We start from the raw sequence: 12,652 nt of genomic DNA on the forward strand, positions 1-12,652 counted from the left end.
CAATGTTTTTTCCGGCTAGGCTTCTTTCATAAATGTAGGTAGGTTTATATTCAAAAAACTGGGCCGACCAACATTTTTTTGCATTTAAAAGGTGCACAGTTTAAAATCGGAAGAGCTATATTACGACCTGTTAAATAGATATTTATAATAAAAAGTTCAGATCTTCTTTCGAGTAACGTTATATCCACTCTAAGAAAATGAAACTAAAAACTATGGTGCAAAGTAACCTTGTTTTATGGCACTGCTTAATAAAAAAATGGTTTCATGTTTAGCTCAATTCCTTAGTAGCCGATATCTCAATATATTAATTTTACTCTTAGACCATCGTGCTTCTGAGAGACTCAATTTTACATACTTTATAAAGAAATGGAAAATTATAAATACAAGTTTACAAAATTTCAACAAAATATCATATATCACATAAAATAGTATATTAAGAATTATTTACTAAAATACAGAATGCATTATATTAGTGTTTACCTTTCGGTGTGCCTCTAGTATACATCATTCCGTTAATGACACTGCATCCACCAAGAACTTTACCCCTAGGCCAACTGCATCTTTTTTCAGGATATCCTTGACATGCTACTTTTTCCGGTTCGGTTTTGTATTTCCAATCAACATACTTATTTCCATGGTAACTCACTACCATTGATGGAACCTATAAACAAACGCAGTATATGAGAAAAACGTATGGTCATGGTCAAGGTTTTTTCGTTCACGTTTTTGTGAATCCGTCTTCTTCATTTTTTATTCGACTGATTGAGATTTACTGACTGTAACAACTTAATTATGTAAATTCCCAATCAAGATTCCCAGTTGCATAATTTAATAACGTACGATATTTTGTACGTTTATAGTATTTTACGAAATAATTAAAATTGTTAATTAAAAATTTATTAGTTTTTTCGGCTTTTATTATATTTGATTATATCAGTGGGATTGATATATACTAATGTCAAAACTAGTAAAAAATAAACATTTATTTACGGCAAAAATAAATTAATCACACACCACAATAAATAAAAAATTTTGACTTGAGCAAAAACAATTAACTCGCATATATTATCATCTAATCATTGAATTGGAAAGACCAAAACATTATTAATAGAAAAAATACTGAAGAATTCATCCAACAACACAATGTTTAAAATACCCATTTACTAAATTAATGTATTTAGTATTTTGTTTTCTTCTTTATTGATCTTAGAAAAGTAAATTCAAAATTTTGCAAAATTTTACCAGCAAGAGGCGTTACTACATGAAAATGTCAAGTGCGTGCTTGCCAAAATGTCAAAATATTGGTTTTTCTCAACCAAAATTATTCAATGCGGCAGTAAACCCTGAAAATTACAGAAAGCCCATATAGCTCCCGCGGAAATTTCAGTGTATATATATAATATATACCTATATATATATATATATATATATATATATATATATATATATATATATATATATATATATATATATACAAAACTTAGTTCTTTTTCAACAGACGAAGCCACAATATAAATTATTCCGGTAGCGAGAATAACCCCGTATCTCAGAGAATAGTTCCCTATCTCAGAAGGATAATGGTACTCTAAAGTTGGTGGCATCTAATGCCAAACTGAATTTAATACAATTTTATGCTCCTACGGCAAATGCCAAAGAAGAAGAAGAAGTGGAATTATTTTACCGAGATATCGAAGAGGTACTAAAAATAACGAAAACAAGGGAAATCAAGATAGTCCTAGGTGATCTCAATGCAAAGATTGGAAAGCGGAAACTATATAACAAACTATGGCCTGGGAAATCGAAACGAGAGAAGAGACTGTCTGTTACAATTTTGTCAAGAGCAGAACTTAATTTTTACAAACATATTTTTCAAGTTACCCAACAGATGACTGTATACATAGCGATCGCCAGCAGATACATTGAAGAAAGTGGTCAGGAACTAGATAGACTACATTATGATCAACTAAAGATACCGTAATGCTGTTAAAGCCGTGTAAGTATATCCTGGACCAGACGTGGCCTCAGATTACAGTCCACTTATCGCCAAAATTACACTACTTTTATGAATATTAAAAGACATCAAAGAATCCCTACAATAGACACAAAAACGCTTCAAAAACCTAACGTAAAAGAAAGCCTCCAACATGAACTGCATGTGAACTGCAGCAAATGGAACACAAATAATAATGATATTGAGTACTGGTATTGACTAAAAGATTGTCTACTGGAACCCTGTAAAGAGATACTAAAAACTTCCGCAAGGAGAAAAGAACAATGGATGAATGCCAAGATACTGAATATGATGGAACAACATAGACAATTTAAAAACAAAGACAACAATAAATACAGAGAGATAACCCACGAGATCAGGAAGGTAATAAACCCACTGGTGCACTTCTGCATAGACACAGGACTACTATAACACATACGGACGAGAGAGTACAAAGATGGGCAGAATATATATCGCGAACTGTTTGATGATGAAAGAGCTGATCTAGCAAAAATAGAAATTTTAAATACAATTAAAACAAGAACATTGGAATATCTCGGACATATTACACGTGGAGAGGAATACACCTTGCTCCAACTGATTATCCAGAAAAAGATCCAAGGAAAGAGAAGCATAGAGATGTGTAGGATATCATGGCTGCGCAACCTGAGAGAGTGATACGGATGTCCATCAAATGAACTTTTTAGAGCAGCCGTCTCGAAAGTCCGAAGAGCTATGATGATTGCCGACCTCCACCGCGAAGATGGCAATTAAAGAAGAATATTATATAATATATATATATATATATATATATATATATATATATATATATATATATATATATATATATATATATATATATATATAATTAAATATAAATTCATTTAAACGTCTTTCTCTACGTAAAGAGCGAAAAAGATAGTAATTTTCAAAGGTGAATCGTAGATGCATGTTGAAGTAAAAGGATACTTCTAGCGTCATTAAAAGTCTCTAGTAAGAGGCTTTGAATTTGCGGTTCACCTAATTTACTATCAGAGAGAGGTCTCTGGACTTCTTGTTACTTCGTATAGATGTCGCTGCTAGCGTACCTGGCTGTTATTTTGGTTATACTAACCAAATACTGGACTGCATTTCATTTCAGTTGAACTTCTACAAGTGTTCCTGATGATGAGTTGAATAACTCGAAACACGTGTAGAGCAATGGTGGAGTTCCGATTGAAATGAAATGCAATATTTTACTTTCATATATATATATATATATATATATATATATATATATATATATATATATATATATATGCATATACATATATCTATATCTTAATCTAAGATCATTACTATTACAAGATATAATATTAAACTCAGCTGTCTTTCGGCTTCATCGGCGTCGAATTTCACTGCGGCAAGCCTTCGACATTCTCTTTGATGTCTTCTTCAAAACTTCCGACATCCCATTCTCCCGAGCCCCCAGATATTACTACATTAATCACTAACCAATGCACTACTGCTACTTAAAACAGCAGAGGGTGACGTGTATTTGGCGGAGATTGGCGTAGGGATTAGCATGGATATTGGCAAGGGCACTGGCGAGGTGATTGGTGTAAACATTTCTGACCGTAGGATTTGGATTGACGGGTGGAGCGGATGATATTTTATTTACGAGAGGTCTCTATGTTGAAGGTAACCAGATGCTGTCATCCCTTTTATTGAGATAAGTTAGCCGTTTTTAATGCATATGGCTTTTCGGATAGTTCTTGGTTTATAGAAGCGGATAGGGCTATGGTTCTGGAGTTTTCAAAAATCAATTTTGTAACCTGTCTGAAGATTATGTTGACTTAAAGCTGAAATTGAATTCGAATTAGGAACAAAAATGGAATGTTCATAAATCTTATTTTGGATTCAACGATTTGTTTGGTCTATATAACAGTCTCGATAACAGTCTGCACAAGGAATTTTATAAACTATGCGTTGTTCATTTGAAATATTGTCTTTGATTGATCGAACAAGGTACAAAAAGGATTTGGAGACAAGGGTATTAATGACTAATTTCATTTTTGAAGGTAGATAATAAGAGTTAACATGCAAGTAACGATTGGTATGAGTAAGTTTTCGATGAACAAAGTGATGAAAACCTTGGAATTGGTTTTTATTTATGATGAAGTCGAGAAACGATAAGGATAAATTAGTTTCCACCTTCATCGTGAACTGGATACTAGTATGTATACCATTCAGATGGGTTTGAAAAGACACCAGTGAAAAATGATGAATTGGCAAACTTACTTTGCACAACAGTTATATAAAAACCAAGAAGGAAAGAAACAATTTATAAAATTGAACATAATCACATAGTTATAAAAGCACCTACAAAAGAAGAAATAAGAAATGATATTAATAAATTTAAAAACAATAGGAGCTCAAGAATAACAAAAATATTTACAGAAATGATAAAAGCAGGAGAGAAAAGGCCACAGAAACGAATACATGAAATAAGAATTACTTTTAATATAAGCCACATCTTAAACCTTATTCTGATGCATTTTACTAAAATATTTATGTAAACATATCTCATGAGAATATTTTTTTCGAACGAAGCTGAGCTTTGTGCTTTATCTACCAAGCTATTAGTTAGCAATTAAAAAATAACCTTTATAAATAGAATATGCCAAAAATGCTCATAAGAATATGATAGAAGAAGATTTGAACTTAAACAAAAGTAATAGACGATTACAAAAATAATAATTTTAACTTGTATTTTTCAGCCTTGAAAATTGCCATCTTTCGTTTTTTTTTTAGTTTTACATTGTTAATAACTCAAAAACAATTAAATTTCTTACAAGAAAATTGCTAAAAACTTTTTTTGTTTAGAAGGATCAAAAAAAAACATAAACGTTCTTAACTTCTGAGCTAAAAAAGTACATTTTCACAATTTATTAAAAAAATATGTTTTGCATGAGTGACTTCTAAAACCATAATATTCTGGAGGATCTCACGAATGAGATTATAAAAAAATATTTTATGAGAATATTTTTTTTTTAAACTCGAGCTTTTCTCGTTATCTAAATATACATTTTTATAATATACTATAATATAATTTGCATACTAATGAAATGAAACGAATCTGGTTTTTCCAAGAGGGTAGAGTGAAGATTAACGAGAAAAGAATAAATGATTGATGCCAAATACATCAATCTTTAATAATGCCTTCGGCTGAGTTTTAAATTATTAAAATAAATTTGACATTGTATGCAAAACAGTGGCAGGTGGATGACCCGATTTTGCGCTAAAACGAGTTAGCGGAATAGAAACAATATGGAAATAAAATATCTAAATATTCTAAATCATAATTCGTTTGTTACGTTAACTGTCTTTTGTTTTAAAAAAAGTGTTTTTTCAAAAAGAAGTATACAATTGAAGTAAATCAGACACATTGAAATTAACTTAAATGGCCTACATTATCAACTGTTTAATATCATTAAGCAAATAGCAGTAAACAATGAATACAACGAACAAACAATTAAAAAAAATTTAAATCAAAAACTACAAAAGAAAGCCCTGAACTTAGTATTTCCACCACCAGAGAAAAAACCTCTTTTAATGACCAATTTAAAAATCTTCACATTCAAAATAAAGGCCTTTAGTTATCTTTGTTAGAATCTATGGAAATTGACAAACTAAAAAACACAGATATAATTCTGAATGATCAACTAGAGACAAAAAGTTCTTCCCTGCTCAAGTTATTTCAGTAAAGACTATAAAGTAAAGTGTAAACGCATGCCAATAATAGTCAATCACTTGAGAAAGGCACTCTGTCGACTGTCGAAATAGTTGTAGTGATAAGTTTTTATAATAAGTTTTGTGGAAATTTTTAAAAACAATGTTTTCAGTGTTTTATTGTTACATAAAGTAATAATTGCTAGAATGATTTTCATGCTCCGATAGAAGCGGAAGCATAAGAGGCAGTGGCGGCTGGTGTGGTAAAATTTTGGGTAGGCCAAGCCAGCAAATTACATAAAGCTATGTGTATTCAGAGATGGAGTGGTCACGGCCATGGTCATGCCCCCCCCCCTTTAAAAATATTTGGAAACCCACTTATCCTATTGGTGGTAAGACTACAAGTGACCTTGCATCAGAGAAAAGTAATCACCCTCAAGATCCATGACCTCCCCAAAAAAAATTCTGTAGCCGCCAGTATGTGTAATACATTTTTTTTGTGTGAGTGTGGGAATCTTTTTTTTTTGAATTTTACGATTTTTTTTTTAATTTATTTGGGCAACCGTGCACTTGTTTGCAATTGTGTTGTTTGTTTAAAAATATGTTACAATTATAGATTATGTTACATATTTTTTTATCATAATTTAAAAGATAATTTATATTACAATTCGATAATTACGTAACAAGTGACAACGATGGTCGACGTAGGCCCGATCGTCTGGTGCCTAAACAGCAAGCATAAAAACGACAATATAAATCGTTGTCCGGCAAGCTGCTTAACTTCAAACGCTTATTGTACGGGGATCTTATGTGAGCTGGGCGGCCAGTTCCGATCGGGCCTATTAATGATATTTAAAATGCGTTGATACGATTCGATGTTTTCTGTGGGAATATAATAACATAGTTGTTTTAACGGACGCAATGTATTCAGTGATTTAGTACATTTAAAAGTTATTTACATGCATTAACATAATTTTTGAATATGTGTTTATCTATTTTAAAGCTCTTAAAATTATTGGGTAGGCCCGGCCTATCCTGCCTACCCCCAAAAGCCGCCACTGATAAGAGGAAAGCGGTGCAAGTGAGAACTTTGTATGTTGTCAAAAACAATCGTATGGAGGGAAAAAGTAAAAACCGCAGGACAGAACGTACAAATGAATAAATAGAACATGTATTAAAAAGTACTAAATAAAAGTTGCTAAAGGAAAGACCAGTTGATTAGTCGCTAAAGATATTCGCATTGATATAATTTTTAATCAAAAAACAAACAATATTTTTAAATTTTAATTGAAAGAGGAAAAAGAAATATTATAGATTTTTGTTTTTTTTTCCCCAATAAATATCAATTAATTAAACAAAATTTTATGGCACGTTCTTAAATTTTGCCGGAAAGATCTATCAAGTGAATGAATATCATAAAATGTATATGAATATAAAAAATCTATAATTTGAAATATTCTTATATCTGTTTTATTTATTATTGTAGCTTTTGTAATAAATATTCGCTAAAACTTTTCGTTAATTTGAATCAAATTTTACTTTATAAAACAATTTTAATTCTCAGATAGTTTATTAAAACGACAGCTTTCATTGTTAAAAAATGTTTGTTAATACATGTCTTAAATATGTTATAAAAGATAAAAAGCGAGTTTTTTGCATAAAAAATTAACTACTTTTAGCACAATGAAGCACTTTTGTTAGCGATGCATGGTATTGTATTTTTTACCGAAATTCAACATACCTAATACTACTTGATATTTGCCTTACCTGTGACCCTGGTGGCTCGTCATTTCCAGCCTCTATTAACAGAACTTTCCAATCCGGTACCTGTGCCAATTTTCCCGCAGCAGTAGCACCGCCGCTACCGCCCCCGATCACTACAAAATCGTACTCAGGATCTGGCCTTCTGCGGGGTATAACTCTTTCACATGCTTCCGATATATCGCAAGCATTTCTTATAAAAGTGTCTAGTAGGGTCATAAATAGGAATATCGAACCTCCGCATGTTTGGTCCAACGATGGCCCCAAAAAGTTGTTCGCACAGCCACATTCCATTTTCCGCTGGCAATATTTACAAACTGATAGTGGATAGCGGTCGGTTAAGGAATATAAGTATCTTCGCGATTATAGTGCGGTGAAATATTATCAAAGTGTTGAGGTCAAGGGGAAAACAAGAATCGAGTTATAATTTTTGATATTTTCGGAAAGTACGTTCTGTTGAAAATGTGGTGTAATATAAAATTTAATACAAACAGAAAAATTCATTAGAAACTTATTTTTGCGGATGTTAAAATAATAATTTGTTTATATTATTTTTAGATTACGAATTTTAATTGAAAAAGGCAATAAAACACAATATTTAGTGAATTTCGTATTTTATTAGTAGATAGTTAATATTTATTTACAACTTTAACGCTGTGGAATAATATAAAATATGTTATTACTTTACGTAAGAAGGAAACATTTTAGTAGGTACAGTCAGAATGGTCAAGTGCTACATATGGTCCATCTTGCTTTATGGCATGGAAACGTGGACTTTGAAAAAAAACATCTATCAACAAACTTGAAGCATTTGAAATGTGGTCATTAAGAAGAATGATGCGCATATCTTGGGTGGATAGAGTTCGAAACGATGACGTCCTTAAGAGAGCCGGCGTGGAAAGAGAACTCTTTAAATTAAATAAAAAATGCAAGATTGGTTACTGGTGTATGTCTTCACCTTATTCTATAATGAACACGACTTACCACCGGAGTGGACAAAAGCACATATTAACAACATCTACAAAAAAGGAGATAGAAAGAATTGTTCAAACTACAGGGGGCTAAGTGTCATAAATTCACTCTCAAGACTGTATGGAAAAATAATAAAAAACAAAATTGAAAAAGAGATGACAGATGTTGAAGAACAGAATGGCTTTCGTGCAGGCAGATCCTGTATGGACAGTATATTCTCTCTAAAGCAAGTTATCAAGAAAAGATTACCCCACAACCTTTCAACTCATATAGTCTTTATAGATCTGACAAAGGCATACGATAGTGTACCACATTCAATGCTTTGGGTAGCAATGGAAAAACAAGGAATAAGCAAAAAAAATATACAAGCAGTACAACAGCTCTACAAAAATATGACGGCAAACATTAAAACTGGAAATAGAATAACTAGAGAAATTCCTATTAGTAAGGGCCTAAAGCAAGGCTGCTGCATAGCACCTACACTCTTCAAAATATATCTAAATGAGGCACTCTCAGTGTGGAGAAGAAAGTGCTGCAATATGGGCATCCCAATCGGAGATGATAGATTGTACACGATACACTTCGCTGACGACTAAGCCATTCTAGCTGAAGACGAGAGTGATGTAGGCTACATGCTTAGAAAACTGGAAGATGAGTATACCAAATGGGGCCTCGTAATTACTATACAAAAAACTGAGTACTTAGTTGTAGGAGAAAAACCAGAAAGTCTAAACCAAAATGATTTTTATTACTAAACGGCTAAACTTGATAAGCAAAGATTTAAGATCTCAAATCAGCTTCGGAAAAACAAAAATAATTATCATAGACAGCAAATAAAAATCTATCACACATACACCAAATAACAAGTTTCAATATGGTAGCTCAGAAATCAAGCGTAGACTAGCAGTGGCCTGAACCACAACAGCTAAATTAATTAAAATATGGAAAGACCGAACAATAGCAAAAAATACTAGGCTCAAGTTTGTCAATATCCTTATTTTTTTTCATTGTTTTATGAGCAGCTGAAACGTGGACACTCAAAAAAATTAAAAGAAGTAAAATCAAAGCCTTACAAATGTGGGTTACCAGAAGAATTCTACGCATATCCTGGATAGAACACAGAACCAACTTGTCAATTCTTGAAGAGCTTCATATGAAAGACAGGCAATAAAAAAAGTAAATCAAACATATCTAAAGTTCTTCGGCCAGTTCTCCGGCTAGAGGAACTGGATGGTAGAAGAAAAGGTAGAAGGTCAAAAACTGAAAGGAAAGTCTTCAACAAGATGATTTAATGAAATAAAGTCTCTGGTGGAAAAATCTCTGCAGGAAGCCCAATATCGATCTTAGCCAATATAGATATCAAGCTAACTATAATAATTAAAATTTAAATAAATAAAAGACTGATGTATTTTTCTACATGCTTATGACAAATCAAAAATGGAAACAAGAGTATCTTGAAAGTTTCTAACCAATTTATTTCTTAGCTGGGCACAACCATATTTAGAGCTACGGTCAAGTTTTTAGACTATCACTACTAGGCACATCTAATTTGGTAAAAAAAAGATAGAAATTTTTCTTTAAATCTGGTTCTGTGTTAAAATGTTTTATAGAAAAAACCTAAAAAAGAATGTGCATGGACTCCATAAAAAACACATTAAAAAAATTTGGTTGTGATACGGGAATCAGAACCCGACCATTTGTTGAAATTAAAGCAGCCTTAAGAAAGCTAAGAGCTTATTCTTTGATTGTTATTTTTTTCACCTCTGGTTCACGTCTGCTTCTTTCGTAATTATTAATGAATCTTTTCATTGTATTTTGTGCTCATTGTCTCGAGCATGTTTGCATATTTGTGATTTGCCAAAGTCTCTATTTTTTATGTGTTTCATGCTCATTTATCCTAACACATAAAATTGTTGCATTTATAGGATATTTTATACACGCAGTTCATTGATTTTTCTTGTTGGTTTTTAGGTAGACCAGTTTTGGACAAAATAGATCTCATGGTATTAGTTAAGACTATAGAATCACTGGACTGCTCGATTCTAAACTAGTTAGTTTCATATGTTAAAAAGTTTTGTACGATTACTGTATGATTTTAAAGTCTTGAAAAGACTTAAAACAGACTAAGTACGGACAAATAAGTTTTAACTTTGATTAACCTTGTTTATGAATTTTATGTCGCTCTTAACAAATAGGTCATCTGTATATATTATTATGAAATTAATTAAAAGCGCTTAAATGTATTTGACGTTACTTAGAGTTTGTTTATTATTCTGCTGTTTTTCGATACATGGAATTAAATTTTTAATTTTCCTGTACTATTTCAGGAACTGTTATTTGACCAAATTATATTTATCTGAAGTAACCAGAATGACGCAACCGGTGTATTCCGATAAAATTCTGAGGATACATTTAATTCCGTTGTATAAAACTTATTTCTTGATTAATTTATGTTTATTTTACTGAAGTCACGTTTTGTTTGTTATATTTTTTATGCAAGATGCAGGACTTTACATATTGTAAATTCCTGCAATGCAGATAATACTGTGTGTACTAATTGTGTACTTTTTAAATTTACTATCTTTAATATTTATACTATTTTAATTAGTGATACTGTATGTCGTTACCATACAGCGATATAGTTAGTCAAATTATGTTATTTATTTTTATATTTCGTTAAAATATAAATGATTTAAAGATATATGTGGATGTTAAAATAGATAAAAAAATATAAATTTACTTTACCAAAAAAAAGTATACCTTCTGTCTATACAGTTTCTAAATAAAACATCAAGCAAATATTGATACTTTGCCAAGCACTTCAATTCATTTAGCTGAATATAAAAGGCTCATCAGGTCTTAGGCCACTCAGGCCACTCAGGCCCTTCATGCAGGTCTATGATGACCTTTACCATATTCTTACACAGTGTGTAGAATACGAACAAGAACAAAAAAATACTCTATACATTTTCTTATAAATGTGATCCCCAGTCAATTAGAACTTGTTCAGAAGGTATAAGATTTTCTTTCAGAAACAAACTTGTATTACAAAATTTAGTGTTTTCTTTTTTTTACTTTTTTTATTTACAATTAAGGCGCATCAACCTGTGTGGTTATTAGCGCTGCTCGGTATAACAATCTTTTTTTTACATTTATGGATACTTAATAATACTGATTTTGACATAATACAGATTTTTACATAGAGTTATACTAAGTACATTGGTTAATAGAAGCATTGACTATTACACATTTATTTGTACACGCACTAATGTTTATATTTGGTTGTATATTACTATTGATTTAAGAAAAGTTAAAACTGACGAATAGACACAGTCTTCTTCTACACACTCGCGTAGAGTTGTCGGTAGGTTACACCTTTTCCTCTCATTTAAATATGCAGGGCATTCGATTAAGCAATGTTTGATACTTAAACTGTTGAAGCACTTACCGCACATTGAACGAACACTTCCAGTAATATGATATTCATGTGTTAAGCGTGGATGTCCTAATCTCAGTCTGTTTCTTGTAGTTTGGTCTTTCCTGTTACACTTATTCTTCCATCTTGTAACTGTTGTTTTTATCGTTTTGTCTCGTAGTTTTTGTTGAGATTGATTTCATTCTTGAAGCCACCGTTCATTAAACGTAGAGTTAATCCAGTAATGAAAATCTTTCTTATAGGTAGGTTCTGTGAAGTGTTCGTTGTTAACGGAAGATTTGGCGGCAGCTACTACTCTTTCATTACCATGTATACCTATATGTGACGGAATCCACATACATTTTACAATCGTATTCTTTGGTGAGAAACAAAGAAGAAATCTTGGATGACTCCATAAATCCTTCACTTAATGGAACGCAGAAGGTTAATTAAAGGAAATAAAGATGAATATAAAAACATGCAGGCTCACATCAGAAGAAAAATAAGAGAAGCTAAAGAAAAAGAAGCTGTAGAGAAATGTAAAGAAATAGAAAGACTACAAGCCAAGCATGACAATTTTAATGTACACAAAAAGATAAAAGAAATAACGGGTACTTTTAAAAAGCGAACACAAATGAAACTTATAGACACCAATGTAAAATTAATCATTGACACCCAAGAGATGAAAGACAAATGGAGAATATATTTGGAGACACTTTTTTAAGATCAAAGAACGGATTATAGGCATCCATTTTCAGAAAAGATGACGGGCCCGGACATACTTAAATCCGAGGTAGAAGAAG

The 12,652-nt window shown here is 31.7% G+C and overlaps 1 protein-coding gene across 1 annotated transcript in view; it reads right to left on the reverse strand.

Annotated features, from left to right (window-relative positions):
• The window catches only part of LOC140442024 (glucose dehydrogenase [FAD, quinone]-like), a 51,996-nt gene extending 44,124 nt beyond the window's left edge, over positions 1-7,872 (reverse strand). Inside the window, exons 1-2 of the mRNA XM_072533060.1 lie at positions 7,469-7,872; positions 481-661 (exon numbers count right to left, since the gene is read on the reverse strand). Of these exons, the coding sequence (XP_072389161.1) occupies positions 481-661; positions 7,469-7,756 (469 nt within the window). The 5' untranslated portion in view covers positions 7,757-7,872. The remainder of the gene's footprint in view (positions 1-480; positions 662-7,468) is intronic.
• Between the last annotated feature and the right edge of the window lie 4,780 nt (positions 7,873-12,652).

This window comes from Diabrotica undecimpunctata, chromosome 5, assembly GCF_040954645.1.
Source record: "Diabrotica undecimpunctata isolate CICGRU chromosome 5, icDiaUnde3, whole genome shotgun sequence".
Taxonomy (NCBI): Eukaryota; Metazoa; Arthropoda; class Insecta; order Coleoptera; family Chrysomelidae; genus Diabrotica; species Diabrotica undecimpunctata.